The 26,249-nt window shown below is 40.1% G+C and overlaps 1 protein-coding gene across 2 annotated transcripts in view; it reads right to left on the bottom strand.

Annotated features, from left to right (window-relative positions):
• The window catches only part of TMEM185A (transmembrane protein 185A), a 41,868-nt gene that overhangs the window by 7,709 nt on the left and 7,910 nt on the right, over window positions 1-26,249 (bottom strand). For both annotated transcript variants that reach the window (XM_027533862.1, XM_027533863.1), the window contains exons 2-3: window positions 5,899-6,075; window positions 3,105-3,312 (exon numbers count right to left, since the gene is read on the bottom strand). In XM_027533862.1, coding sequence (XP_027389663.1) covers window positions 3,105-3,312; window positions 5,899-6,075 — 385 coding nt within the window. The remainder of the gene's footprint in view (window positions 1-3,104; window positions 3,313-5,898; window positions 6,076-26,249) is intronic.

Genomic DNA, 26,249 nt, shown 5'->3' with positions numbered 1-26,249 from the left:
GTCTGCCTTCTCTACCCACTGGAGAGACACAAACACAAACATGCGTGCTTTCTTGACTCCGTTGCTCTGTTCTATTCGGCCTCCACACCTCTGGCAGGCACGCCCTCCTCCTGCTCGCTTCTGCAACTTCCGTCTCCACTGCAGCCTTCCTGCCAGGGCCCAGAGTCGGCTCTCCCTGAGGCACTTCAGTTGAAGCCATCCCCTAGAGAGTCGATCATCTCCCATACCTGGCCTCCTTCACCCTGTGCCATAGCTTCCCATAGCCTCCTGTCTCACTGGGAGCCACTACAGCCTGGATTCCCCAAATCAGGACATGGGTACACAGCTGCACTCCCTTCCCCATGCTCTAGGCTCAGGCACTGCCTGTGTCCTCTACCATGCAGACTTCTCTAGGGTCCCTAGCCCAGTCTCTGTCCCAGTGCCCCACAGGTGGCCCTCCTGCTGGCTCCAGCACTTGCTGCTCTTCAACAGCTCACCACCACCCACAGAATGAAAATCACAGGACACTACCCAACCTGGCCCACGGCTGCCCCAAAGCTCCCAGTTCCCTGGGCAGTTAGTGATTCAGCCATTCCTTCCGAGGCCTATGGGCCAAAAGAAACATCTAATGGTTCCACTGACTTAAGTCATTAGATCTAAAAGGAATACTGACATCCTAAGTAGCACTCTATGGATTTTTGCACAGCACTGCCTTCTCATGACAGAGAAAGCCAACAACCTAGACTCTTCTATGACACCACTGAAATCAATGCAGTGTGCCCTAACAATAAGACCCAAACTATGTGGAGCTAGTAGTTCACTGTGTATCCCCACAGATGTCAGGGATCATTGCTTCTCCCTCAAAAATGCCCAATATCCCATGGTACCCTGTGAGCACCCTGTGGTGCCTTGGGCAGCTGGGCACTGCCTTGAAGACTAAGGACTGGTCCTTAGTCAGCCCAATCCCTCTCTACAGCCTCCCCACTTCTCCCTAGTTCCTTCATTTACACTTTATGCTCCATGCATTTTTTCTGTGGAAAAATACAAATAATGTAAAACTTACCATCTTGAGTCTCTTTAAGGGTACAGTTTAACTGTATTAAGTATATTCATATTACTACCATATGAGTATGACTGTGAAACCATCACCACTTTCCATCTCCAGGACTCTCTGCATCTTGCAAAACTGTGCTCCAGTCATATCTGAGCCACTGTTCACTTGACATGACAGACTTTCTTCTATGTCTATGGCTTCTTATGTGTTATTTCCTCTGCCTGAAAAATACCATCCCCTTTCCTTCCTGCACAGGGCACCCTGCCACACCCTGACTCCTCCTGCATGGCCATGGGGAAGCCTAGGCCCACTAACCTCTAACCAAGGAGTACTCCTCCTCCTGAGACACAAAAACCAAGAGGGGGGCTCAAGTCTTGGTATATGGTTTCTTCTCGCAGGTAGATTGCCAAGAGTGTGACCCTATGAGTGACATATTTTCTAGAACTCTGCATTAGGAAAATACATTTTTATGCCTAGTATAGTTGTAGCCCTGGTATATGCTTTCATTTTCTAAGACATATAGTTCCAATTTTTTAGTTTTCTTTAATCTCTTCCTCAGCTCCCATCCAACAGTATTTACGTAACTTTCTCAGTGCTTTTCAACCTGGGTAATGCTGCTTGCCTGGGGAGGAGCTAGGAAATGTGCACAGACCCTGCTGGATGTGAAAATAACCTGCGGGAGCACATCCACTACTGTTTACTAGGCAGACATCAGCAGTAAGTGATCTGAAATGCAGGGGACAGTCCTGCTCAAGAAGACATTTCCTATCCCAAAGGACAACAGCATATCCAGCCCCCACTGAGGAACACTGCCCCAAATAGGCAAAATCTAGAAAGTTTAATGTCAGTGATTTTGTTTAATATACAAATGATTTTTAAACCGTGGTATTGTTACTTCATTTGCTCAGATAATAGAAAAGAATGCAAAGCAAAAGACGCATAAGGTGGAAAGGTAAGTGTGATGGGCTGGAAATGGCACCTTCAACAAATACGGGGAATACAGATTTGGGGCAAGTGAGGTAGGAGCCTGGAGCTCGTGTGGAAATCAGAGTTGAGAAATGCAGATTCAGGAAGTGAGAGCACAGAAGTGGCAGTGGAGGCAGGAAGTGTGAACGAGATCATTCAGAGGAAGTGAACAGTGAGGACAGAAAATGCCCAAGGTTAGGATCCTGATCCTGGGAAAGATTGAAGGCAGGAGGAGAAGTGGATGACAGAGCATGAGATGGTTGGATGACATCACCGACTTGATGGACATGAATTTGAGCAAGCTCTGGGAGTTGGTCATGGCGTGCTGCAGTCCATGGGGTCGCAAGAGTCAGATACGACTGAGTGACTAAACTGAGGATCCTAAGAAACAGTGACTTGTGAGGAATAGATGAAAGAATTCAGTGAAGAAGCTGAATACAGGCTGAGGTAGCCAGCTTGGTGGAGGGACCCAGAGTGTCAGGACCTGCAGAGTGGTCAGTGAGACAAGGGCTCCAAAGGCCTCCAGATGAGGCAGCAGGACACGGAGGTGGGGGGGGCGGTGGTGCAGTGCCAAAGCAGGCAGCGTGGCTGTAGTACTTGGTCATTTAATCAAAAAATAGTCTAGGTATTGCTGTGAGGGTACTGACTTTAACTAAAGGAGATTCCCCTCGATGGTATGGTTACATCTCATCCAATCAGCTAAAGGGCCTTAGGAGCAAAGACCATGGTTTCCTGGAGAGGGAGAAATCCTGCTGAATCTCCAGCGCCCATAAGCACGTGAGCCAGCACCTTCCAATAAGCCTCCTATGTGAACACCTATCTACATATCTGCAACTATATCTCCATCTGCATCTATACTACTGGGTCTCTTTCTCAGGAGAAGCTGGCTGATCCAGGTGGACAGGGAAAGACATGAAGCAGGAAGAAGCCTGATGGCCTGAGAGAAAAACCAGTGTTTAAGTCAAGAAAGAGAAACATGATTATTTCCATTGTCTTTCATTTCCTTATATACCATGATCTAGCATTAGTGATCAATCTCTTCTATCATAGTAACTCATCAAAAGATTCTGATTTTTGAAACCTTCCTAAAAATATGAAATCTCACCTCCAGTGACCTGTCATGGCGAAAGCCCCAAACACAAGCTGCCACAGACACGGGGGAAACGAAGAAGAGTGGCATGAAGACCAGGAGCCAGAAGTGGCTGCCTCTCTCAATCCTGTCGCACACCAGCACTTCAAACATCAGCAACAGCAAGTGGATGCCCACTGCAATTAGCATGGCCTTGAACTCCACACATGTTTCCCCTTCTGCTCTAAAGAGGGACAGAAGAAGAAGAAAAAAACATCCTCAGTTCAAAATCTCCATAGCGAGCAAGCAGCCCAGCACACCAACTTACACGGATACTCTGGATTGTATTTGTAAATCTGACAAAAGGCAAAGGGAAATCAGGTGGAAAGCTAAGTTAACATTCCTCTTTAAGGGGCAATCTTTCAAACATCAAAGAACTACCACATGACAAGCAATGAATATTTACAACCAAACCGGACTTAAGAGTTTTAACTGAATATTCTCAGAAGCAATACCACAGTTTTTATTTCCTGACAGTGTACATTAACACTTTTGTTCATAAATTTAAATTCAACTACTTCCAAAATTATTTAAGCTATTACTTCTAATGCTAACAGCTGACACATATCCCTTAAATCTCATGATCCCCTTCTCTCAATGAATTAAAAACCATGTAAATCACATTTCATGCAATACAATAAAAAAAAACCCTAGTTTTACTGCATAAGTGTCTGTTATATTTCAAGAAAATATAGCAACTGTTGTTAGGTGCTATTTTAAAATGCAAATCAAATTATTAATGTTATTTTCCTTCCTATCCTATTCCATTAGGATAAACTAACACCTGCAGATGCTAAAGAAGAGCCATTAAAACTGTTCTTTAAATCAGTTTAAGCTGCTTATGGATCATGCATGGACTTAATAGGTTAACAATTAAAAAAATAATAAGGCCACTAATCAGGAAAATGGTTAAAAATGCGTCTGCAAGGCCAACAATGCACTTAATTCAATATATAGGTGAACATCTGTGATGCATCATGTTGGTGTGACTTTAGAACACAGAGAAAATGAGATCAGAAGTTATAATCTGTAAGACCCAACAATGTTCCACTGGACAATGTTGATGCTAGAATGACCATGTCTGTACATTCAGGACATTGAACTACACACATACAATTCCTTTTCTTAAGGGAATCTTGAAAGGTATCTTAAACCAAAAGAAAAAAACTCAAACAGTTTCTAAACAACTAGTGGAACTTAAACTGTTTAGCAATTTCACTTTTCATTCTTTAAGTAGCAAAGGTTCTTGTTCAGTCACTAAGTCGTGTCTGACTCTTTGTAACCCTATGGACTGCAGCATGCCAGGCTCCTCTACCCCTTACTATCTCTTGGAGTTTGCTCAAACTCGTGTTCATTGAGTCGGTGATGCTATTTAACTTTCTCATTAGAAAAGACCCTGATGCTAGGAAAGATTAAAGGCAAAAGGAGAAGGGGGCAGCAGAGAATGAGCAAACATTCAGTTCAGTTCAGTTCAGTCGCTCAGTCATGTCCAACTCTTTGCAACCCCATGAATCGCAGCACGCCAGGCCTCCCTGTCCATCACCAACTCCCGGAGTTCACTCAGACTCACGTCCATCAAGTCGGTGATGCCATCCAGCCATCTCATCCTCTGTTGTCCCCTTCTCCTCCTGCCCCCAATCCCTCCCAGCATCAGGGTCTTTTCCAATGAGTCAACTCTTCGCATGAGGTGGCCAAAGTAGAGCAAACATTAGATATGTGAAAATATCTCATAAAAAAAAAGATTTGTGGCCACACAGGTAATCTTAAAAAAAAATCTAAGAATTTAAAAAAATCTAAGTTACACACTAATGTCCCCCATCTGCTAAGGCTCTGTGTGTGGCTATTTTCAAGTTCTTAGCTACATATGTGGTAACATATTTTAGATGATCTAAATCTTATTTTTAAAGTTCATAGTGAAGATTTAAACAAGTTGAGATGGCCCCAACTTATATACTTTCTCATATGAGCAGCTGCATGTATTCCCCTCTTCTCTCCCCACCTGCCTACTGGGCATTCTGTCACTCCTTATCTGCCTGGTGATGGTTTAGAATAGCTCCCCGCAACAAGTCGCCCCTTTTTCTTTCCAAAGTGGCAGACTTTGCAAGGGAGAGCAGAGAGACTCTGGTGGGCCCCAGCAGCAGCAGGATGTGCACTGGAGTTAAGCCCATGACAGGGACTTGGACCAACTGAGGCGTCCAAGAAGAAAGGTGTGAGGGGAGGGGTGAAGGTAAAGAGTGCACCTCTTCCTGGCCCCCAGGGCTCTATTCTCCTTCACAGCATCTGGGTCTCATCTTTTCCAGTCTCAGGGCCTCACTGTGTCCTGGGCAAGCTGCTTCCCCCACACCACTAATAGGCCTAAAATCCCAGGACTAGGAGATTGGGGTAAGGGGAGACCCAGTTCCAGAAATTAATGGAGAAGGGTATGTCCCTGATGGCCAAAACTAGAACTTTGATTTGTAGAATTTCTCCTACAAACATGATGGTTTCATAACTTCCTTGTCTAGCATGGTGTAACAGTTCTATATTTTGGATGCATTTTAGATTACATAAAATTTTGTGGGCTGGCCAGGGACTTAAGTAACAGTGGCTATCAAACACTTAATTTTTAAAAACTTAGAATAGATATAAGCTTGCTTATATTATAGCTCTTCTAAAACCTCTGACAGGTAGAAAAGAAAATACTCCTTACTTTATGAGAAGTGAAAAACAAGATACTCCCCCCTGCACCTGCCCAGGGTAGAGACCAACAGGTTTTATAAAGCAGTATTACCGATATTGGGGATTTCGTGCCCAGACTCCAGTTCCAACTGAGGCTCCAACAATGACCATTAACTTCCACAGCCATATTGGAGCAAAAACAGCCCAGTAACTCCACTGAATGATGCCATCTAGACGAAGGGCCAGCAACACAGAGAACAGCAGTAGACAGGCATAGATGAGGAATTTACTAGGAGAAAAACAAAACAAAGATTCACATTACAAATAGGCGATAAAATGAGGTGTGATAACAGCATTAACTTTTTAGCATGTGAAAAGAATCACCAATTCAATAATCATATATTGAAAATTCTATGTAGAAGACATACTCTTGTTAGAGGATAAAAGAAATATAAAGAAGACTAAAACAAGTTCCCTACTTTCCAGGGCTTCCTGGTAAGAGAAGTCCATACAGAAACATATATAACAGGCATATGTCAGAATGATTCTATGGGTAGAATGTGATGCCAGCCCACAGAGGAAACATGGATTCTGTCTGGGGGGGACTGGGAAGCAGAGAAGTGATAAGCCTGAAGCTAGTCTGAAGGACACACAGAAAGCTACCACGCAGGAAAGGATATGAGATGAGGAAGCATTCCAAGCAGAAGGAACTAGCCATCCAGACATGGAGACTGAAAAAAGTTGACAGTTCAAGATATGGTCAACTTGTGTCACTAATTATTTGATTCTATTTTTAAAAAAGTAGCCACCTGCCATATTCATTTACAGTAATATTTTAATCCATGTGTTAGTCTTTTGGTGACTGAATTATACACATACATACATTCATATTTTATACAAAACAGGCTTCATGAAGAGGATGTTTTAAAAATATTAATTAGAAATTACATTGTTAAGGACTTCTACTTACAACTTTGGTAGAATATGAGGAATGCAGTTTTCCCTCCCACCTTAAAAAGAAACTGGATGAAATATATGAAATAACAGTTTTCAAACACAGGGCAACAGGCAGTGAAGGACCATGATGGCAGAAAGAAATTTGAAAAAAAAAAAAAAAGGAAATAAACTCTATCAATGCTCCAGCTTACTGCCTGGAGCTAAATTCCAGACTGCAGTAAGAAGGCAGTTAAAATCTAACCCTATTGCCAATTACATCAAATGTAAATGTTCTCTGTGTGAAAGTCGCAGTCATGTCCAACTCTTTGCGACCCCATGAACTGTAGCCCACCAGGCTCCTCTGACCATGGAATTCTCCAGGCAAGAATACTGGAGCTGGTGGCCATTTCCTACTTCAGGAGATCTTCCCGACCCAATGCTTAGTAGAAACGATCTCAAGTCAACAACTTATGATCCATCTTAAGAACCTAGGAAGGGAAGGACATTTTTAAAAAATGAATGGAAGTCAATAATAAATACATACACAAATATAAATGAACTACATAAGAAAGATGTTACCTAGAACTAGGGGAGAGGGCTATGGGGAACTGCTCTTTTTTTTAAAATTTTATTTTATTTTTAAACTTTACAATATTGTATTAGTTTTGCCAAATATCGAAATGAAATTTCACTTAGCACAATGTCCTCAAGGTTCATTCATGTTATAACAAGTGACAGATTCCTTCCTTTTAAGGATGAATATTATTCAGTTGTATGTTTATACTACATTCTGTTTATCCATTAAAAAAAAAAAGAAAGATGTTAGAGAAAAATCAAAGAAATTAAAAGCTGGTTCTTTGAAAAGATAAAAAAGAGCAGAGACATTATTTTGCTGACAAAGGTCCATCTAGTCAAAACTATGGTTTTTCCAGTAGTCATGTATGGATGTGAGAGTTGGACCATAAAGACAGCTGAGCGCCAAAGAATTGATGCTTTTGAACTGTGGTGTTGGAGAAGACTCTTGAGAGTCCCTTGGACTGCAAGGAGATCCAACCAGTCAATCCTATAGGAAATCAGTCCTAAATATTCTTTGGAAGGACTGATGCTGAAGCTGAAACTCCAATACTTCGGCCACCTGATGCGAAGAACTGACTCACTGGAAAAGACCCTGATGCTGGGAATGATTGAAGGCAGGAGGAGAAGGGGACGACAGAGGATGAGATGGTTGGATGGCATCACCAACTCAATGTACATGAATCTGTGCAGGCTCCGGGGGTTGGTGATGGACAGGGAAGCCTGGTGTGCTGCAGTCCATGGGGTTGCAAAGAGTCGGACATGACTGAGTGACTGAACTGAGCTGATAGCTAGAGTGATCAGGAAAAAAAAAACCGTAGACAAGAATTACTAATACCAGGAATGAAAGCAGGGACATCATGACAAATCCTACAGGTATTAGAAGTGGATATTATGAACAGCTTCAAGCAAGCAAATTTCTTGAAATAAATATATTATTAAAGTTCACACAAGAAGAAATACTTTCATATTCCTACATCTATTTAAAGAATGACAGAAACTGTAGTTAGAATCAGTCTCACAAAAAACTGTTAAGCCCAGACAAAATCTACCAAATACATAAGGAAGAACTAGTACCAATTTTCACAAACTTTTGCAGAAAAAGATGAGAGAGGAACATTTCCCAATTTATTTTATGAAGCTAGTAGCATTACCCTGATACTCAAACCTGACCAAGAAAGAAAACTACAAACCAGTTTCCTTCATGAAAGACAGATGCAAAACCCCTAAAAAACAGGAAATTGTATCCAACAATATATAGAAAGAATACTTCATTATGACTAAGTGTGGTTTAGCCAGGACTGCAAGTTTGGCTTAACATTTGAAATCAATGTAATTCACTGTATTAATAGAATGAAAAAGAGAAGCCATATGATTATTTCAATAGTTTCAGGAGAAACATTAGATATAACTCACTACTCATTCAAGATAAAAATCTCTAAGCAAATTAAGAATAGAGGGGTATCTAGAAAAAACCTGACAGTCGCCTTCAGTGTCTGCTGCCAAGGGCTCTGGGCCTTTGGACTTGGACTTCCCTGGTGGCTCAGCTGGTACAGAATATGCCTGCAATGCAGAAGACCTGGGTTTGATCCCTGGGTTAGGAAGATCCCCTGGAGAAGGGAACAGCTACCCACTCCAGTATTCTGACCTGGAGAATTCCATGGACTGTATAGTCCATTGGTTGCAAAGAGTCGGACATGCCTGAACAACTTTCATGTTTAGAAAAAAAAATAGTTAAAAATGCTTAATGGTGAAAGACTAAATACTTTCCGCAAGATGGTAAACAAGAAGTTTGTCCACTTCAATACAACTATTCAACATTGTACTAGAAGCCCTAGCCACAAATATAATACAAGAAAAGAAATAAAAAGGATACAGGTTTGGAAAGGAAGGAGTAAATCTAATATTTGCAGACAATGTGACTGTCTATGTAGAAAATCCTAAGTACTTGACCAAAAAAGCTACTAAACCTAATTAGTGAATTTAGTAAAGTTGCAGGATACAAGGTAAATAAATGAAAATATTTACTGCATTTCTATATGCTAGCAATGAGAAAATGGACACAGATTTTTTAAAAAAAACTATAATTTACTGCAACTTTCCTATAAACAATAATATTTAAAATCAGAAGTTTATGAAAAAACTACCATTTACAACAGTATCAAAGTATGAAATACCTAGAGACAAATTTAACAAAATATCTGCAAGACTTAAAGATTCTGAAATCTAACAAACATTGCCAAAAAAATTTTGTAGCTTTGCTAAGTTGCTTCAGTCATATCTGACTCTTTGTGACCCCATGGACTGCAGCCTGCCAGGCTCCTCTGTCCATGGGATTTCCCAGGCAATAATACTGGAGTGGGTTGCCATTTCCTTCTCCAGGGGATCTTCCCCACCCAGGGATTGAACCCTCACGTGTCTTTCACATCTCCTGCACTGGCAGGAGAGTTCTTTACCACTAGCGCTACCTGAGAAGTCTTAAAATTAAAGATCTAAACAAATGGAGAAATCCACCATTTTTACAGATTAAAAAATTCAATACTATTAAAATTTACATCCTCTATTCGATTTCCTATGGTTGCTATAACAAATTGCCATGAACATGATGGTTTAAAACAACACACATTTATTCTCTTATAGTTCTGCAGGCTAAAGGTCCAAAATGGGGTTCACTAGGTTAAAACTAAGGAGTCAGCAGAGCCATGTTCCCTCCAGAGACTAGGAGAGAATCCATTCCTTGCCTTTTCAAGTTTCTAGAGCTGCATTCCCTGTACTCCTTTGAGCTCCTTCCTCCATTATTAATATCAGAAGGGCAGCATCTTCAAATCTCTTTCTCTGCTTCAATCACATTGTCTTCTCTTTATAGTATCTCCTCTGCCTCCTTCTTATATGGCAACCCATGAATGTATTTAGAGCCCACCTGGATAAACCAGGATATTCTCCCATCTCAAGATCTGTAATTTAATCATATCTTTTGCCATATAAGGTAATATTCACCTTTTTGCCAGAGAAGGTAATATACACAGGTTCCATGGATTAGTAAGTAGATATCTTTGAGGGACATTATTTAGCCTACCATACTCATCACGTTATTCTGAAGAGTCAATGCAAGTAGTCCCATTTGCTATTTATGATTTTGTTTCTTCTGCCTGAGGAGACATATTAAAAAAATATTGCTAAGACTGACATCAAAGAGCATACTGCCTATGTTTTCTCTGAGGAGTTTTATGGTTTTGGGTCTTATATTTAAGTTGTTAATCCAAATTGAGTTCATTTCTGTATATGGTATTAGGAAGTAGTCTAGTTTGATAATATCTGACATCTGTCAGAAAGACTATTATCAAAAGGACAACAGATAACAAGTGTTGGTGAGGATGTAGAGAAAAAGGAATTAACATGCAATGTTGGCAAGAATGTAAACTGATGCAGCCACTATGAAAAATGGTATGGAGGTTCCTTAAAAACTTAAAAATAGAACTATCATGTGCTCCAGCAATTCGACTCCTGGGGATTTATCTGAAGAAAAAAACACTAATTCGAAAAGATATATGTAGCCCTATGTTTACTGCAACCTTATTTACAATAGCTAAAATATACCTAAGTGGCAACCTAAGTGCCATGAAGAGATGACTGTTTAAAGAACATGTGAGGAGTGTGTGTGTGTATGTGTGTGTAATGGAACATTACTCAGCCACAAAAAATAATGAAATCTTGTCATTCGTGACAACTTGGATGAACCTACAGGGCATTATACTAGTAAAATAAGTTAGAGAAAGACAAATATAACTGCATTTATATGTAGACTCTAGAAAAAGAAATAAACAAAACAGAAACAGAGTAATGGGTACAGAGAATAAACAGATGGTTGCCAGAGGTGGTGGGAGGAGGGGAGGAGAGAACTAGGTAAGGGAGATTCAGCATTAGAACCTCCAGCCACAAAATAAAGAAGCTATGGGTATGAAATATACAGTGTGGGGAATACAGTCCCCTTTTAGTGCTAAACAAAAGTAATATAGTATCTTTAAATAGTGACAGATGGTAACTAGACACTGTGGTGACCATTTAAAAATGTATAGAAATACCAAATCACTATGTTGTACAACAGGAACTATTTAATAACGTAGTGTTGTGGGTGAATTATATCTCAAAAACAAACAAACCTATAGAAAAAGATGTTAGATGCATGGTTACTGGAGGTTAGGGTGGGGCAAGGGGGAGTTGGATGAAGGTAGTCAAAACATAGAAAATTCCTTTATAAGTATTAGAGAGGAATTTTACAACATGATAAATGTAATTAACACTGTGGTATGTTATATATGAAAGTTGTTGAGAGTAAACCCTGAGAGTTCTCATCACAACGAAAAATATTTTTTTCTTTTATTTTTGTATATGAGATGATTAATGTTCACTAAACTTACTGTGGTAATAATTTCATGAGGTATGTAAGTCAAATGATTATGCCGTACACCCTAAACTTACACAGTGCTGTATGTCACCTATGTTTCAATAAAACTGCAAGAAAAGAATACATGCAATATCTGAAAAGGGCAATAAAGCAAAGCACAATAAAACAAGGTATGCCTGTATGCATTTAAGGTTCCACCATGTCTTTTCAAGGCTTGATAGCTCATTTCTTTTTAGTGCTAAACAATATTCCATTGGATGCACCAGTTTATTTATACATACACCCATCGAGGGACATCTTGGTTGCTTCCAAGTTTTGGCAATTATGATTAAAGCTGCTATAAATATACAGGGAAAAAAAAAGATTCAATGCAATCCCAATGAAAATCCAAGCAGCCTCTTCTGGAGAAATTAACATACTAATTCTAAAAATTATATGAAAATGCAAAAGACTTCAAAGGGGCAGAACAATTATGAGAGAGAACAAAGTTGGAGAAACTATACTATGTGCTTATACTGCATGCTTTCATGACTTAACTATAGAGCTACAGTAATCAAGAAAATGCAGTATTAGCATCAGGAGAGACACAGAGAATAGAATAGAGTCCAAAAACATACCCATACATACATGGTCAAAGATGCCAAGGCAATTCAGTAGAGAAAGAACCGGGCTTCCATAAATGGTGTTGAAACAACTGGATAGATAGGAATAATGAACCTAGACTCAACCTCACAGCATATGACAACTGTTGCTAAGGACATGGAGCAAATGGAACCCTCATATATTGCTAGCAGGAGTGCAAAACAGTGCAGGCACTTTAGAAAACACTTTGGTAGTTTCTCATAAAGTTAAGTATACAGTTACTCTACAGCCCAGCAATCCCATACCTAGGTATTTACTTAAGAAAAAGGAAAATATATGTCCACAAAAAGACTCGTATTCAACTGCTCAAAGCACCTTTATTTATCATAGCCACTGGAAACAATCCAAATGTCCAAAAACTGGTGAATGGCTAAACCAACTGTGATATGTCTATTCAAATGGAATACTACTAATCAGTAAAAAGGAACAAACAAACAACACGGATAACCTCAAATGCACTATGCTAAGTAAAATAACTCAGACTGAAAACACAACACACTGTATGACTCCATTTATTTGACATTGTAGAAAAAGCAAAAGTATAGCGACAGAAAATAGATCCGTGTATTTACCTGCGGCTGTGCTGGGGGAAAGGGTGACTACAAAAGAACACAAGGGAAGTTTCTGCAGTAATGGAACTTTTCTATATTTCTGTCTTTAGGTGATGCTTACACAAATGAATGGGTTTATTAAAACTCATAGGATTGAGCACTAAAAATGATAAAACTTACTGCATGCAAAATACACTTCATTAATGTTGGCCTAGCTACAATAATATTGATCTATTTACACATCAATGCCTATTTATGAAAAGTCAGGCAATCTCACTTAAGCCTCACAGCAACGCTGTGAAGGAGGCACTTTCACTATTCCCATTGTACAGATTGGAAATGAAGGCTTAGATGTTAAATTTAACTTGTCCAAGCAGATAGTAGCTCACAGGGCTGAGATTCAAATGAAGAACTATTTGACTCCAAAGTTCTTCTAATGGAGTACTATTCAATACTCACTTCACACTAATTATTCAACACTCTTGGAAAAGCATCAAGATAAATGCATGCTAATACAGAACAGACCTCGCAGAAGCATAGCCCAGAGCAGCTACCCCACGCCTGAGGCCAGGGGCGGCGGCTGGGAGGAGCTATCCCATTTCCAAGGAGTGGCAGCTGCGCAGGCGCAGGAGGGCCCAGAGGAGCTACTCCACATTCAAGGTCAGGAGGGGTGGCGGTGAGGAGATACCCCTCGTCCAAGGTAAGAGAAACCCAGGTAAGATGGTAGGTGTTGCAAGAGGGCATCAGAGGGAAGACACACTGAAACCATAATCACAGAAAACTAGTCAATCTAATCACGTGGACCACAGCCTTGTCTAACTCAATGAAACTAAGCCATGCCCTGTGGGGCCACCCAAGATGGGCGGGTCATGGTGGAGAGGTCTGACAGAATGTGGTTCACTGGAGAAGGGAATGGCAAACCACTTCAGTTTTCTTGCCTTGAGAACCCCATGAACAGTATGAAAAGGCAAAATGATAGGATACAGAAAGAGGAACTCCCCCGGTCGGTAGGTGCCCAATATGCTACTGGAGATCAGTGGAGAAATAACTCCAAAAGAATGAAGGGATGGAACCAAAGCAAAAACAATACACAGTTGTGGATGTGACTGGTGATAGAAGCAAGGTCCGATGCTGTAAAGACCAATATTGCATAGGAACCTGGAATGGCAGGTCCATGAATCAAGGCAAATTGGAAGTGGTCAAACAGAAGATGGCAAGAGTGAACGTCAACATTCTAGGAATCAGCGAACTAAAATGGACTAGAATGGGTGAATTTAACTCAGATGACCATTGTATCTACTACTGCGGGCAGGAATCCCTCAGAAGAAATGGAGTAGCCATCATGGTCAACAAAAGAGTCCAAAATGCAGTACTTGGATACAATCTCAAAAACAACAGAATGATCTCTGTTCGTTTCCAAGGCAAATCATTTAATACCACAGCAATCCAAGTCTATGCCCCAACCAGAAACGCTGAAGAAGCTGAAGATGAACGGTTCTATGAAGACTTACAAGACCTTTTAGAACTAACACCCAAAAAAGATGTCCTTTTCATTATAGGGGACTGAAATGCAAAAGTAGGAAGTCAAGAAACACCTGGAGTAATAGGCAAATTTGGCCTTGGAATACGGAATGAAGCAAGGCAAAGGCTAATTGAGTTTTGCCAAGAGAACGCACTGGTCATAGCAAACACCCTCTTCCAACAACACAAGAGGAGACTCTGCACATGGACATCACCAGATGGTCAGCACCAAAATCAGACTGATTATACTCTTTGCAGCCAAAGATGGAGAAGCTCTATACAGTCAGCAAAAACAAGACCAGGAGCTGACTGTGGCTCAGATCATGAACTCCTCACTGCCAAATTCAGACTTAAATTGAATAAAGTAGGGAAAAGCACTAGACCATTCAGGTATGACCTAAATCAAATCCCTTATGATTATACATTGGAAGTGAGAAATTGATTTAAGAGACTAGATCTGATAGATAGAGTGCCTGATGAACTATGGAGAGAGGTTCGTGACATTGTACAGGAGACAGGGATCAAGACCATCCCCATGGAAAAGAAATGCAAATAAGCAAAATGGCTGTCTGAGGAGGCCTTATGAATAGCTGTGAAAAGAAGAAAAGTGAAAAGCAAAGGAAAAAAGGAAAGATATAAGCATCTGAATGCAGAGTTCCAAAGAATAGCAAGGAGAGATAAGAAAGTCTTCCTCAGCGATCAATGCAAAGAAATAGAGGAAACCAACAGAATGGGAAAGACTAGAGATCTCTTCAAGAAAATTAGAGACGCCAAGGAAATATTTCATGCAAAGATGGGCTCGATAAAGGACAGAAATGGTATGGACCTAACAGAAGCAGAAGATATTAAGAAGAGGTGGCAAGAATACACAGAAGAACTGTACAAAAAAGATCTTCATGACTAAGATAATCATGATGGTGTGATCAGTCACCTAGAGCCAGACATCCTGGAATGGGAAGTCAAGTGGGCCTCAGGAAGCATCACTATAAACAAAGTAGTGGAGGTGATGGAATTCTAGTTGAGCTCTTTCAAATCCTAAAAGATGATGCTGTAAAAGTGCTGCACTCAATATGCCAGCAAATTTGGAAAACTCAGAAGTGGCCACAGGAATTAAAAAGGTCAGTTTTCATTCCAATCCCAAAGAAAGGTAATGCCAAAGAATGCTCAAACTACTGCACAATTGCACTCATCTCACATGCTAGGAAAGTAATGCTCAAAATTCTCCAAGCAAGGCTTCAGCAATATGTGAACCGTGAACTTCCTTATGTTCAAGCTTGTTTTAGAAAAGGCAGAGGAACCAGAGATCAAATTGCCAACATCCACTGGATCATCAAAAAAGCAAGAGAGTTCCATAAACACATCTATTTCTGCATTATTGACTATGCCAAAGCCTTTGACCTTGTGGATCATAACAAACTATGGAAAATTCTGAAAGAGATGGGAATACCAGACCACCTGATCTGCCTCTTGAGAAATTCGTATGCAAGTCAGAAAGCAACAGTTAGAACTGGACATGGAACAACAGAGTGGTTCCAAACAGGAAAAGGAGTTTGTCAAGGCTGTATATCGTCACCCTGTTTATTTAACTTATATGCAGGGTACATCATGAGAAACGCTGGACTGGAAGAAACACAAACTGGAATCAAGATTGCCAGGAGAAATATCAATAACCTCAGATATGCAGATGACACCACCCTTATGGCAGAAAGTGAAGAGGAACTCAAAAGCCTCTTGATGAAAGTGAAAAGTGGAGAGTGAAAAAGTTGGCTTAAAGCTCAACATTCAGAAAACAAAGATCATGGCATCTGGTCCCATCACTTCATGGGAAATAGATGGGGAAATAGTGGAAACACTGTCAGACTTTATTTTTCTGGGCTCCAAAATCACTGCAGATGGTGACTGCAGCCATGAAATTAAAAGATGCTTACTCCTTGGAAGGAAAGTTATGACCAACCTAGATAGCATATTCAAAAGCAGAGACATTACCAACAAAGGTTCGTCTAGTCAAGGCTATGGTTTTTCCTGTGATCACGTATGGATGTGAGAGTTGAACTGTGAAGAAGGTTGAGCGCCGAAGAATTGATGCTTTTGAACTGTGGTGTTGGAGAAGACTCTTGAGAGTCCCTTGGACTGCAAGGAGATCCAACTAGTCCATTCTAAAGGAGATCAGTCCTGGGTGTTCTTTGGAAGGAATGACGCTAAAGCTGAAACTCCAGTACTTTGGCCACCTCATGCGAAGAGTTGACTCATTGGAAAAGACCCTGATGCTGGGAGATATTGGGGGCAGGAGGAGAAGAGGACGACAGAGGATGAGATAGTTGCACAGGATCACCAATGCAATGGACACGAGTTTGAGTAGGCTCTAGGAGTTGGTGATGGACAGGGAAGCCTGGTGTGCTACAGTCCATGGGGTCACACAGAGTTGGACACGACTGAGCGACTGAACTGAACTGACTGATACATACATGCACTACTCTTGTATTATGAGAAACAACATAAGAAATTTCAATTGGAAAAAAGGGGGGAGATTTCAAGATGATATGACCCACAACTAGAGGAAAATAATAGAACGGGAAAGACTAGAGAGCTCTTCAAGAAAATTAGAGATACCAAGAAAACATTTCATGCAAAGATGGGTACAACAAAGGACAGAAACAGTATGGGTCTAACAGAAGCAGAAGAGATTAAGAAGAGGTGGCAAGAATACACAGAAGAACTATACAAAAAAGATCTTAATGACCCGGATAACCACAATGGTGTGATCACTCACCTAGAGTCAGACATCCTGGACTGCAAAGTCAAGAGGGCCTTAGGAAACATCACTATGAACAAAGCTAGTGGAGGTGATGGAATTCAATCTGAGCTATTTCAAATCCCAAAAGATGATGCTGTGAAAGTGCTGCACTCAATATGCCAGCAAATTTGGAAAACTCAGCAGTGGTCACAGGACTGGAAAAGGTCAGTTTTCATTCCAATCGCAAAATATGGAATGCCAAAGAATATTCAAAATGCCACACAGTTGCACTCATTTCACACGCTAGCAAGGTTATGCTCAAAATCCTCCAGCAGCCTTGGCTTTGACAGTATGTGAACTGAGATCTTCCAGACGTACAAGCTGGATTTAGAAAAGGCAGAGGAACCAGAGATCAAATTGGCAATATTCGTTGGATCATAGAGAAAGCAAGAGAATTCCAGAAAAACATCTACTTCTGCTCCATTGACTATGATAAAGCCTTTGACTGTGTGGATCATGACAAACTGTGGAAAATTCTTAAAGAGATGGGAATACCAAACCACCCTACCTGCCTCCTGAGAAACCCGTATGCAGGTCAAGAAGCAACAGTTAGATCTGGACATGGATCAATGGACTGGTTCCAAATAGGGAAAGGAGTATGTCAAGGCTGTATACTGTCACCCTGGTTATTTAACTTATATGCAGAGTACATCATGGGAAATGCCGGTCTGGTTGAAGCACAAGGTGTATTCAAGATTGCCAGGGGAAATATCAATAACCTCAGATATGCAGATGACACCACCCCAATGGCAGAAAGCAAAGAGGAGCAAAAGAGCCTCTTGATGAAGGTGAAAAAGGAGAGTGAAAAAGCTGGCTTAAAACTCAACATTCAAAAAACTAGTATCATAGCATCTGGTCCCATCACTTCATGGCAAAATCACTGTAGACAGTGACTACAGATATGAAATTAAAAGATGCTTGCTCCTTGAAAGAAAGCTATGACCAACCTCAAAAGTGTATTAAACAGCAGAGACATTATTGATAAAGGTCTATATAATCAAAGCTATGGTTTTTTAAGTAGTCATGTATGGATGTGACAGTTGGACCATAAAGAAGGCTGAACACTGAAGAATTCATACTTTTGAACTGTGGTGTTTGAGAAGACTCTTGAGAGTCCCTTGGACTGCAAGGAGATCAAACCAGTCAATCGTAAAGGAAATCAACCCTGAATACTCCTTGTAAGGATTGATACTGAAGCTGAAGCTCCAATACTTTGGGCACATGATGTGAAGAACGGACTCCTTGGAAAAGACCCTGATGCTGGGAACGATTGAAGGCAGGAGAAGAAGGGGACAACAGAGGATGAGATGGTTGGATGGCAACACCAACTCAATGGACATGACTTTGAGTAAGCTCTGGGAGATACTGAAGGACAGGGAAGCCTGGCATGCTGCAGTCCATGAGGTGGCAAAGAGTCAGACATGACTGAGCGACTGAATAACAACAACAAGGACCCACAAAATTTAGCTCAGAAGCTAACCTCCAAGAGTATAAACAACAGTGGGAGGACAATCAAATTTGGAGAGGTTTCTAACTAGAGTGTCTATACAGCCTTTTCTTAGAATATTACTAATACTTTCATAGCATTCTCTGCTACAAAACCAGGGTAATATGTACCTCATAAGGTGGCTGTGAATATAATATAATTAATATGAAAAGTGCTTTGTGTAAAGCATTAAACTGATGGTTCTCAAAATTTTTTGTATCAAGAATCTTTTACACTCTTAAAAGTGACTGAGGACTCTAAAGAGCTTTGTTTATATAGGTTATATGTTTGCTATTGCTATTTACTATATCAGATTTTAAAACATTATTCAAAATATTACTTCATAAAATTAAAAATAATAAACATATTAACATAAACAACATAATTTTAATGAAATCTTTTTCAAGACTGTAGAGTTTTGCAATGTTTTAAAATGCCTGACTTGACTGTGTGTCTATGGAATATATAAAAGCATAATGAGAAGTCCCTCAAAAGAAACACACTAGCACAGGCAGATGTGGACATGAGAGTCAAGAACACACAGGAGTAGGACCAGATTAGAGTCTGAGCTTCCCCTGCAACAGGTGAAGAGACCAGCCCAGTACTGGAGGGCATCCTGGGGTGGACGGTGACTCACAGTGAGGTAAAAGACACTGACAACTGAGATCAAAGAAAAACATTATTCTTATATTTTTACTTGTTCTGTAGTTGCTTCTGGATTTTTTCTTTTTTCCTTTTTTTCCCCTCTGTTGCTGTAGTTGTTGATTTTAATAGTACTATTAAATCTATTTACACTTTTGAGAATATTTTTGCTAATCACACCTTTTATTTCCTTTAAATACATCTGCATCTATGATGGTCTCTTACGATTTTGAGGGTTTTTTTCTTTTTTAATTTTTTAAAATTTATTATTTTTCTACATATATTCTTTTGTTGCTTTTCTAATTCTTTTCCTGTCATATTTATTCTTTAATATATACAAATCTCCTTTATCTACCTCTAACTTCGCTTTTCTATTCTTTCTTTTCTTTTTCTCACCATGTTTATCAGTCTGTTTTGCTTTCATTGCTTTATTCCCCAGTTGGCATATTGCTTTGGCTTTGTTTTCCAGCTTATGCTCTAATTAGTTTTGTTTTCACCTGTTGGATATCATTTTTACTTTCCTTTGCTCACCAGGTCAATCTCTTCTACTTTCTTTCTTTCTTTCTTTTTTTTTTTTGGACTGTTTTGGTTTTGTTTATATCTGTATATGTGTGTGTATATATATTCCATTATTTTTGTTAGTATTTGTCTGATTTTGTATTTGCCAATTGTCTGGGGTTTGCATTTTGTTTCTTGTTTTAATCCCCTTTAATGCCATAACAAACCACCTGTGGAATCTCTGTTCACTGGCCAGAGATCAGGCCCTGAGCTTTTGGAGTGTGAGCACTGACAAGACTCTAGACTACCAGAAAATTTCTAACCCAGGGAGTATTAATTAGTGAGAACTCCCACAAAGGCCTCCACCTGTATACAAGACCTGGCAGTACCCAACTACTGGCAGAACGCAATACAGTACGACTCATCCAAACAACAAAGACAAAAACACAAACCCGATCACCAGCAAACAGGATTAGCACCTCATACAGCCCTGACCACCAGAGGAAAAAAAAACTTACCTTCTCCCACCAGAGCACAAGCGCAAGTCACACCCAACAGAAGCCTACACAAACCACTGAATCAACCTTACCCACCAAGGACATAAACCAAGAGGAAGGAGGAATTCGACCTCAAAATCTGAGAAAAGGAGATCTCAAACACAATACATTAAAAAAAAAGAAAAAAGAAAAGGCGGAGAAGTATGGTGCAAACGAAGGAACAAACTAGAAACAGACAAGACTAACTAAACAAAGAGTAAATAGGCAAACTACCTGAAAAAGAATTCAGAATAATGATAGCAAAGATATTTCAAAACCTTGAAAATAGAATGGAGAAAATGTAAGAAGTGATCAACACGAATAAACAATTGCCAAGGACACAGAAGAAATAAAGATTAAGCAAACAGTGATGAATAACTCAATTATTGAAATTAAAAATACTCTGGACGGAACCAATACATTAATGGAAGCAGAAGAATGGATAAGTGAGCTAGAACATAGAATGATGGAAATAACTGCTGAAGAACACAATAATGGAAAAAGAATGAAAAGAATTGAGGATAGCCTCAGAGTTCTCTGGGACAACATTAAATGCAAGAACTTTCAACAGTCAAGTGGGCCTTAGAGAAGCATCACTACTAACAAAGCTAGTGCAGGTGATGGAATTCCAGCTGAGCTATTTCAAATCCTAAAAGATGATGCTGTGAAAGTGCTGCACTCAATATGTCAGCAAATTTGGAAAACTCAGCAGTGGCCACAGGAGTGCAAAAAAGTCAGTTTCATTCCAATCCCAAAGAAAGGCAATGCCAAAGAATGTTCAAACTACTACACAATTGCACTCATCTAACATGCTCACAAGGTAATGCTCAAAATTCTCCAACCTAGGCTTCAACAGTATGTGAACTGAGAACTTCTAGACATACAAGCTGGATTTAGAAAAGGCAGAGGAAGCAGAGATCAACTTGCCAACATCCATTAGCTCATAGAAAAAGCAAAAGAATTCCAAAAAAAACCCATCTGCTTCATTGACTAAACTAAAGCCTTTGTGTGGATCACAACAAACTGTGGAAAATTCTCAAATAGATGGGAATACCAGACCACCTTACTTGCCTCCTGAGAAACCTGTATGCAGGTCAAGAAGCAACAGTTACATCCAAACATGGAAAAATGGACTGGTTCCAAATTGGGAAAGGAGTGTGTCAAGGATGTATACTGTCACCCTGCTTATTTAACTTATATGCAGAGTACATTGTGAGAAATGCCGGGCTGGGTGAAGCACAAGCTGGAATCAAGATTGCCGGGAGAAATATCAATAACCTGAGATATGCAGATGACACCACCCTTATGGCAGAAAATGAAGAAGAACTAAAGAGCCTCTTGATGAAGTGAAAGAGGAGAGTGAAGAAGTTGGCTTAAAATTCAACATTTAAAAAACTAAGATTATGGCATCCAGTCCCATTACTTCATGGCAAATAGATGGGGAAACAATGGAAACAGTGACAGACTATTTTCTTGGGCTCCAGAATCACTGCAGATGGTGACTGCAGCCATGAAATTAAAAGACACTTGCGCCTTGGAAGAAAAGCTATGACAAACCTAGACAGCATATTAAAAAGCAGAGACATTACTTTGCCAACAATGATCCGTATAGTCAAATCTATGGTTTTTCCAGTAGTTATGTATGGATGTTAGAGTTGGACCATAAAGAAGGATGAGTGTTGAAGAATTGATGCTTTTGAACTGTGGTGTTGGAGAAGACTGTTGAGACTGCAAAGAGATCAAACCAGTCAATCCAAAGGAAATCAATCCTGAATATTCTTGGAAGTACTGATTCTGAAGCTCCAATACTTTGGCCACCTGATGCAAAGAGCTGACTCATTGGAAAAGACCCTGATGCTGGGAAAGATTGAAGGCAGGAGAAGAAGGCAATGACAGGACGAGATAGTTGGATGGCATCACTGACTCAATGGACATGAATTTGAGCAAGCTCAGGCAGATGGTGAAGGACAGGGAAGCCTGGCATGTTGCAGTCTACGGGGTGGCAAAGAGTCAGCTATGATTGAGCAACTGAACAAGAAGACCAAGGGAATAAGATAGATAGCTCAGAGATAAACCCACACATCTATGGGTACCTTAGTTTTGACAAAGAAGGCAGGAATATACAATGGAGCAAAAATAGTCTCTTCAATAAGTGGTGCTGGTAAAATTGGACAGCTACATGTAAAAGAATGAAATTATAACCCTTCCTAACACCATCCACAAAGATAGCCTCAAAATTAATTAAAGACCTAAATGTAAGACCAGAAACTATAAAACTCCTAAAGGAAACATAGGCAGAAAACTCTATGACATAAATCACAACAAGATCCTCTATGACCCACCTCCTAGAATAATGGAAATAAAACAAAAACAAACAAGTGGGACCTCATTAAACTTAAAAGCTTTTGCAAAGCAAACTATAAACAAGATGAAAAGTCAACCCTCAGAGTGGGAAAAAATAATAGCAAATGAAACAACTAACAAAGGATTAATTTTAAAATATATAAGTAGTTCATACAAGTCAACACCAGGAAAAAAAAAAACCCAATCAAAAAAATGGGCAAAAAAACCTAAACAGACATTTCTCCAAAGAAGACATACAGATGGCTAATAAACACATGAAATGCTGCTCAACATTGCTCATTGTTAGAGAAATGCAAGTAAAAACTACAATGAGACATTACCTCACACTGGTCAGAATGACCATCATCAAAAAAATCTACAAACAATACATGCTGGAGAGGGTGTGGAGAAAAGGGAACCCTCTTGCACTATTGGTGGAAATGCAAATAGATACAGCCACTATGGAGAATAGTATGGAGATTCCTTAAAAAACTAGGAATAAAACCACCATGACTCAGTAATCCCACTACTAGGCATATACCCCGAGGAAACCAAAACTGAAAAAGACACGCGTAACCCAATGTTCACTGCAGCTCTAGTTACAATAGCTAGGACATGGAAGCAACCTAGACGTCCATCAACAGATGAAAGGATAAAGAAGTTGTTGTACATATATAGAATGGAATATTTATTCAGCCATAAAAAGGACCACATTTGAGTCAGTTCTAATGAGGTGGATGAATCTAGAGCCTATCATACAGAGTGAAGTAAGTCAGAAAGAGAAACACATATACCATGGCACCCCACTCCAGTACTCTTGCCTGGAAAATCCCATGGACGGAGGAGCCTGGTAGGCTGCAGTCCATGGGGTCGCCAGGAGTCGGACACGACTGAGCGACTTCACTTTGACTTTTCACTTTCATGTATTGGAGGAGGAAATGGCAACCCACTCCAGTGTTTTTGCCTGGAGAATCCCAGGGACGGGGGAGCCTAGTGGGCTGCCGTCTATGGGGTAGCGCAGAGTCGGACACGACTGAAGCGACTTAGCAGCAGCAGCAGCAACACATATATATGGAATCTAGAAAGATGGTATTGATGAACCTATTTGCAGATCAGCTATGGAGACACAGACATTGAGAACAGACTTATGGACACACCTGGGTTGGGGAAGGAGAGTGGGAGGTATGGAGAGAGTAACATGGAAACATATATTATCATATGTAAATAGATAGCCAATGGGAATTTGCTGTGTGACTCAGGGAACTCCAACCAGGGCTGGATAACAACCTAGAGCAGTGGGATGGGGAGGGAGGTGGGAAGGATGTTCAAGTGGGAGTGGACATAGGTAAGCCTATGGCTGATTCATGTTTCTCTTTGGTAAAAACCAATGCAATACTGTAAAGCAATTATCCTTCAAATAAAATTTTTTTAAAAATCAGAAAAAATAAAATGTTTGGCTTCATAGCAGATACCTAGATTATAATATTTATGTCTGCATTCATTCTGTTGACGTTGTCTGGGTTCAAGCATGTGAAGAAGAGCTGATGTCACAGATATGTCATCAGAAAAAAACTGAGTATTTTAATTGGTCTTTGAGACAATGGTGGATTTTTTTCTTCAGTAGGACACCAAAACTCAATAAGTGGTGGTTCCTTGATGTGGAGTCTGAAACACCATCAATAAACTTTTTTTCTTGACCATGCTGCAAGGCTTACAAGATCTTAGTTCCCCAAGTAGGATCTGAACCCGTGCCCTTAGCAATGAAACACAGAGTCCTAACCACAAGGGAATTTCTTCAGTGAACTTTTTATAGTCTGCTACATTAAAATACACTGGTCTCTCTTGCACTTTGAATGAATCTTTTATCCTTGCATGATTTTAACTCCATATAGGTCAACCAGAAAATATTAGTGCACTGAGTAATGAAGATCTTTAAATGCTGACACATTTCACTATATTATAGCAACAAAAAAAGCACATTAGTTGTTATCACAACCTATTTTATCAGAAGGGCTTCCCTGGTGGCTCAGATGGTGAAGAATCTGCCTGCAATGCAGGAGACTGGGGTTCGATCCCAGGGTAGGGAAGATCCCCTGGAGAAGGAAATGGCAACCCACTCCAGTATTCTTGCCTAGAGAATTCCATGGACTATAGTCCATGGGGTCGCAAAGAGTTGGACACGACTGAGCAACTTTCACTTTCACTTTTCCTGGCACCAGCTTGATTTGTGCTCAGGTGCCAGCAGTTTACTCACCAGAGTGAAATGGCAACCCAGCGAAAGCTGTCTTCATATTATTATGAAAATAGTTCTGACCTCGCAGATCCCTGGCAAGTTTCTCAAGGCCCCAAGGGGGTCTGTGAAAAACAGTTTGATAACTCCTGCACTAAATATATGTTAGTTATGATTATTCATGCTCAGAAACAAGGAGAGAGGCCTTTACAAGCCGCCACCCAGGGAGAGCGCTACAAGTGCAAGATGCCAAGAGAAGAATGATGTTCCTAGACTTCAGAAAAGAAAAGGGTTTGAGGGAGATTCAAGAGCTAGTAGAAACACAAAGTTAGCAGGTGAGAGAACTTTTTCTCTCTGATAGCACAGGGGGATATCACACAATCTAGAAAATCAGAACCAATTTGTCAACCAAAGCCCTCAGCTACATATATCAGTACCAGAAACAATGGACTGGAAAACAGAAAGGATTTTTAAAAGAAAAAAGTGGATTAGAACATTAACAAATGCAAGGACAATGACAAACACAAGGTTCTTAGGTAAATTAGATAATACGTGGAGGCAAAAATTTTCCAAAGGAGTTTCAGACTATAAACAAAAAAATAAATGAGGTGGGGGAGAGTAAACCCTGTAAGCTAAATACATTATCTTCCCTAAAAGAGTTCTATTACTTAATATACTAATGCATATATATGGAATTTAGAAAGATGGTAACAATAACCCGGTGTACGAGACAGCAAAAGAGACACTGATGTATAGAACAGTCTTATGGACTCTGTGGGAGAGGGAGAGGGTGGGAAGATTTGGGAGAATGGCAATGAAACATGTAAAATATCATGTAGGAAACGACTTGCCAGTCCAGGTTCGATGCATGATGCTGGATGCTTGGGGCTGGTGCACTGGGACGGCCCAGAGGGATGGTATGGGGAGGAGGGAGGGAGGAGGGTTCGGGATGGGGAACACATGTATACCTGTGGCGGATTCATTTTGATATTTGGCAAAACTAATACAATTATGTAAAGTTTAAAAATAAAATAAAATTAGAAAAAAATAAATAAATTCAGTAGCTGTAAGGCAAAAAAAAAAAAAGAAAGAAAGAGTAGTGGAAATAATGAAAATTAAAATGTTGGAAAAGTATTTAATAATTTTTGACATAATTTAAGGGATATTAGACTTCCCTGGTGGCTCAGATGGTAAAGCGTCTGCCTATAATGCAGGAGACCCGGGTTCGATCCCTGGGTCGGGAAGATCCTCTGGAGAAGGAAATGGCAACCCACTCCCGCACTCTTGCCTGGAAAATTGCATGGAC

This window comes from Bos indicus x Bos taurus, chromosome X (assembly GCF_003369695.1).
Source record: "Bos indicus x Bos taurus breed Angus x Brahman F1 hybrid chromosome X, Bos_hybrid_MaternalHap_v2.0, whole genome shotgun sequence".
Taxonomy (NCBI): Eukaryota; Metazoa; Chordata; class Mammalia; order Artiodactyla; family Bovidae; genus Bos; species Bos indicus x Bos taurus.
Note: the sequence above shows the minus strand (reverse complement) of the source record. Positions and strands in the feature narration are given on the sequence as shown.